Genomic DNA, 5807 nt, shown 5'->3' with positions numbered 1-5807 from the left:
AGTCACAGCACACACACACACACACACACATGCACACATAGACTCAAACATACCCTTCAGAGGGAGGGCAGAGGGCAGCCGTGATTACTCCCAACCCGTGTAAACGTGAGCGGCTCGGCAGTGCCGGTAGGAGGTGTGTGCTGGGTGGCACTGGTCGTTGCCATTGCAGGAGACGTAAGAGGAGAACGGCCCAGAGCTTTCCGTGATGCTGGCGTGCGGCTCCCTGCGGAAACCTCCAGACAGCAGGCTGTGAAAACTGTGCGGCCCTGCTGTAGTTAACCCAGCGCACTAATAACCCCACAGTGGAGTTCGCCTGCCCCACGGGGTCCTGCTCGTTTCTGTTTACCTCTGAAAATTCCGGTTTACACGCTCACTGACAGAAGAACAACCAGAGCTCTCTGCTACTTATGGATAGCATCTAGTTCACACTGGTAATGCTAAATACTATGTGCGTTTTATTAGGCTCCATAAATATTTTTAATCTTGGCTACAGTTATGTGAAAATCTTACTCGTTGGACATGGCACAGGGAATTCATACAGAACTTGTGACTCTTCAGCTTGCTTTACTGGTTCTGATCCGGACACAGTGCTGAGGCTGTGTCAGTGGTTGTCAGTGGTTTTCCATGTTTGCCAAAAACTGGGTCAAAGGTAGAGGTCCCAGCCCAGCTCTGCACTCAATCAGCTCGCAGTCAGCCAATTCCAATTAAGCCAGAGCGCAGCGAGGCGAAGGGGTTCAGGGAAGAGCCAGAGCGGGCGGCTCCAGCACGGCGGCTCTGTCCTCATTTGAGGGAATGATGTGTGGCCCCGGCCTGGCCTCGCTCTCTGGGAACATCAGCAGGTAGGGGCTGGAACAGATCCAGCGGCCAGACGCTCGGAGGGAAGCTGCTGACAGAACTAGATCAGCGGAAAGCGTGTGGATAGCGTGTGGAGAGTGTTGTGTGAGTGTTCCGAGAGTGTTTAGAGAGTATATACAGAGGGTGTCGAGAGTGTATGGAGTGTGTAGTGAGTCTACGAGAGAGCATATGCGGTTTGTGTGGATTGGTGTAGGAAGCTTTAATTAGCTGAGTACGGTTGACTCGTACCTCGTAGCAACCTCAGAATCTGCACATACGTTTTGAAATGTTTACAGAAGAAAGACTGTGTTTTCCAAGCTTGTAATCCCAATACTTCCATGAAAAAAACAAAAGGTTTATGCAACACTGATACATTACAGCAAAAAAAAAAAAAAAAAGTGCGCTCCTTTTAAGGAAGGCATATTAGCAAGCCAAATAAAAACAAAATATACACTCAGAATTTCTTAAAGTGACAGGATATAATAATATCGTCTTGAACAGTACCAAACAAAGTGTAGTTCCAAGATGAAAGTGGGATACTCTGAAGGTGGTGGAAAATGACTGTGCTAAGATCCTTTGGGACTTCCAGTCACAGACAGACAAAATGGTAATGGCTAACCAACCGGACATAGTAGTAGTGGATAAACAGCAGAAGAGGGATGTAGTGATAGATGTATGGCAATCCCAAACATTAGCAAAATCAGGAACAGGGAACACAAAAAGCTCGAGAAACATTCAGGGCTGAGAGAAGAGCTGGAAAAGATGTGGAAGGTGAAGCCAATGGTGGTTTCCGTGGTAATCAGAGATATATTCAGTATATTTATTTTGGCTCCTACGGAAAGTGTATGAAGTGTGTAAAAAAGCATATGGAGAATGTGGAGACTGTGTGTAGAGTGTTTGGAGAGTGTGCATGAAGAATGTGTGGAGAGTGTGTGGAGAGTGTGTATTCAGCAGCAGAAATGGCCAGGTTCTGCCGGACTCGGCCTCTGATGCTTGCCTCCTCTCCACACTCTGATCCGAGCCTGACACAGATGCTCTGATCTCGGCTGCTCTGGCCTGACTGCCATGCACACAGAGGGTGAGGCCCACGGAGCCAAACTGCAGGGCCCACTGGTGTGTAAGAGTGCGGGGGCAGGGCACCTCACCATTTACCTAATGGAGTTTTCAGGGCCAGAAGCAGTCGAGGCCGCTACCCAGCTTAATCCAGATCCGAGCAGAAAAGCAGGTTAATGGGAGATATTTTGGAGTGAATGGAAACACACAGATGGAAGCATGTATTCGAATTTGCTGTGGCTGGCCATCTGGACCAATTCGCACAGTGGAAACGCTGCAGCAAAGGCCCAAAACAATGTTTCAAACAATGCCAACTGTTTCACCGAACAGTATCCACCATGGAAATGGTGTTGGAATCCTGACTTTACATGTGCCATACACGGGGGGGTTTGTGAGGATTATGGCATGGTGCAAAGATTGAAGGCCTGAGAAAGTAGGGGTCATGCGCCGACCCCACTGACCCGACCTCTGCCCTAGCGATGACCTTCGGCTGCGGCTGGGTGCAGAGAACACCGAGGGCTGTGAACCACTTCTGCGTGCTGGGACTTTTCCTGTCACTCGGCAGCTTTTTCGGGATCCTCCACAGAGAACAACAAGCTCAGAGCTGCAAGTGTCGTTTCAAGTCAGAACCTTTCAGTCTTCATCCGTAAAGAGCAAATTAACCCTTCTAAATTTAGATGGCTCTTATCTAGCCATAGCACCTAGATCCACAGCCTACATGTACCAGCCACACACTTACAGGGACGTTAAGACCGGTCATGTATATGCACTATGGACAAGGTGTCACGCTATGTTTATTGTGTCTGAGGTCTCCTGTATTGTATATCTGTAATTGTAAGCACCTTTGGGTTCTTAAAAAGTGCTATATATAAATCTCAGGTATTATTATTATTATTATTATTATTATTATTATTATTATTATTATTATTATAGCAAGTGAACCCTGTCAGGTCTGGAGAACACCTTGATCTCCAGAAACCCTTCAATCCAGAAAACCCCATCGGGTTCATAGAGTCCCCAATCCAGAAAACCCCTTAAATCCAGAGAATCTCCACTGGGTCCTGAGAACCCTATTTACCCCGGGAACCTTGTTGGTCCATGGAACCTCATGGATCCAGAGAACCTCATCAGGTCCAGAGAACCACCTTATCCCAGACTTATATGTAGAAAGCATTCGATATGTGGAATGTTTGAGGAAGCAAGTTAATTCAGGCAGACCAGAATGTTATCTACAGGGTTCCAAGCAGCACAGAGATCAGTATGTGTGGCTGGGAATGTCTATGGCAATGAGGGCTCAGATTAACAATCCTAATCTAAGAGAGTGAATAGAGCCCTGGATTATCATTAGCCCTGGATTATCAGAGCCCTGGATTATCATTATCGACTGCATTAGCCTCACGAATCACAGGAGTCTTGCTGGCATCCTGTTCTTGGGGAGCTGGAGTAGAGAGAGGAGGGGCTGTTATTGGGGGGAGGGGCTGGTTGCAGTGAAAGATGATCAGAGGAAGATGAGCCTGTTTTAGTGGGAGCGATGTGGTGAAGGGGCTGTCTCCCCACAGCCTCTCCGCTACTCTATTATTCAGAAGAGAATGAAGTTGCTCGTCCTCTGGAGAGGAGGGAGGCATAAAGATGAAATGATGACAGTCGTGGTCTCACAGTCCCAGGATGGAGCCAGCTGATACACGTCTGATACACTCTCCCCGTTGCCTTATATCTGATACACTCTGCCCTGCACTGTCTGATACATGCTCCACACAGCCTCCGTCTCACACACACCCGTCTCCGCCTCTCTGAGAGACCGATGTGAATCAGAGACAGAGTCCCTGCTTTGCATTTCATATTAACAGGACTCACAGTTATGTGATTGGTGGAGTTATAACCATCTTCACTGAGTCTCTAGCACTTAATATGCACTTTAAAAAAGCATCTGCCACACGCTGTAAATGTAAATGTCTCCACTAAACAAGAGAGCAGGACATGGCACTTTTATCCAAACTATCCTGCATCTGTCTGTCTTTGCATATCATACAACTGTGTCAGGAAGTGATGTGTATACAATCTTCCCCATTACACAGACTCACACACAAACACACCAAACACAAACAAATGACATCCAGGCTGTCTAAAAATCTTCTACTTTATTCAAGATAAATGTTTTTTGTAAAACATTTAATAAAAAAATGCCATTACTTATTGCTTAGTTAATAATCTAGTAGTTATGCATAATTCTTCAAAGCACTCTCAAATGGAATATACCGCAAGATAGTTAGATTTCGAATAGTTATTGTGTGTGTGTGTGTGTGTGTGTGTGTAAAACAAAATCAGACATAATGAATTCCCCCTCAGCCCTGCCTTGCTTTTGAAGGAACACAGCACTAAGCAGATGTGCATCTGGCTGTGTGCAGTCTCACCTCTGCACACAGTGCCACCTCATGGCTCTCAGACCCCTGGCAAAACCCATACGTTCTTTTTAAGGAAACTGTGTACAAGGCAGTATTCGATGGTAAACCGATGCGTTTTTTCCCTTTTGCTTATCTATATCAGGGAGGGTGCAGACAAAGAGCAAGCCCACCAGAGCTTCTAATGCCAAAAATATCAGCACTTGCTAAAACCAGGAATAAATAAATAAATAAACAAACAAATAAATAAATAAATAGATACAAGACAATAAATTAGGCAATAAATTAAATAGACTAATCTGTACAGAATGGTATTTACGTGGCGGTGTTGTCTTTAAATAGTGCAGCGGCCAGGTGGATGAGCGGGTTGCTCAGAAGAACAGAGGCCAGCACCTCCAATGGCTTCTCAAGTTCCTGAATGAATTGTGTCCCATATCCAGGGGTCCTACAGACCATTTCTGGCAGTTACACATTCATGCTGTATGTTTGAACTCATCATCGAAACAGGGCAAGCCACGGTGACAACACCGAAATATGAGATGAAAGAAATTCCACTAACTGCATATTAAGATATATTGACATTTATAGTTATAATAACAGTAATGCATGGCAAAGTTTTAAATCTTGCAAGTGAGTGTAGGATGCTAATGACTCAGTGTGTGTGTGTGTGTGTGTGTGAGAGAGAGAGAGAGAGAGAGAGAGAGAGAGAGAGAGAGAGAGAGTGTGAGTGTGTGGGTGTGTGTGTGGGTGTGTGGATAATGGTTGTTGTACATTCATTGTGAAAGCGAAACGGGGAGGAGCAGGACTTCAGGTGTGTTCAGTTCTGGGAGTGGAGTCGCAGGGCCGCCTGCTGCCCCCAGGCGGGGGGCCGTGGGGCCACCTCCTGCTCTCTTAAAGAATGATACACTTGCCCTTCTCCACCCATGGGTTGTTCTTCATCAGCTCTGGGTTCAGGAAGGGGTCTTGGGGCACACACTCATCAATCCATTTCACCAGGCTGAAAAAGAAAGAAGAAGATTTTTGAACTTCTCGCGTTACTGTCGTGTGGATAACTTCCTGATACAGAATTTTTCTGAAGTTTTTTTATGTTCAAACAGTTCAAATATCAAGCCCAGTCAAGCAGCCAAGCTGGTGTGAAACATATTCCATTTACACCGCTACACTAACGGAGCAGGAAGGCCCAGCTCCAACACTCTTGCATGGGGGAGGTTGTTTGAAACTCGTGATACTGACTCATCAGATCTGGCATTTCTAAGCAAAGAAATCGGATGGATCTGTGCAGATTAAAATAGACATACCAAAGGAGGAGTTCCTAGGATAATGGCAATTTAGCTGTAGCCAATAAAGTTTTGAAGTAAGACCTACTTATTAGCATAGAATTGTTTCTGATTTTGTAATTCATTATAGAAACAGTTATTTCTTCTTCTAGAAATAGTTCTTGCTGCTGCAGCCAGGGGTGTTTCTGTATTCTGTCATACCTTCATTCAGATGAGAATTCAGTTGTTTTGTAAACAACTCACA

At 45.5% G+C, this 5807-nt stretch overlaps 1 protein-coding gene across 1 annotated transcript in view; it reads right to left on the bottom strand.

The window, feature by feature from the left end:
• Positions 1-4005: 4005 nt before the first annotated feature.
• gng13b (guanine nucleotide binding protein (G protein), gamma 13b) overlaps positions 4006-5807 on the bottom strand; it is a 7604-nt gene continuing 5802 nt past the window's right edge. The window contains exon 3 of the mRNA XM_027017855.2: positions 4006-5283. Within this exon, the coding sequence (XP_026873656.1) occupies positions 5178-5283 (106 nt within the window). The 3' untranslated portion in view covers positions 4006-5177. The remainder of the gene's footprint in view (positions 5284-5807) is intronic.

This window comes from Electrophorus electricus, chromosome 1 (assembly GCF_013358815.1).
Source record: "Electrophorus electricus isolate fEleEle1 chromosome 1, fEleEle1.pri, whole genome shotgun sequence".
In the NCBI taxonomy this organism is placed as follows: domain Eukaryota; kingdom Metazoa; phylum Chordata; class Actinopteri; order Gymnotiformes; family Gymnotidae; genus Electrophorus; species Electrophorus electricus.
Note: the sequence above shows the minus strand (reverse complement) of the source record. Positions and strands in the feature narration are given on the sequence as shown.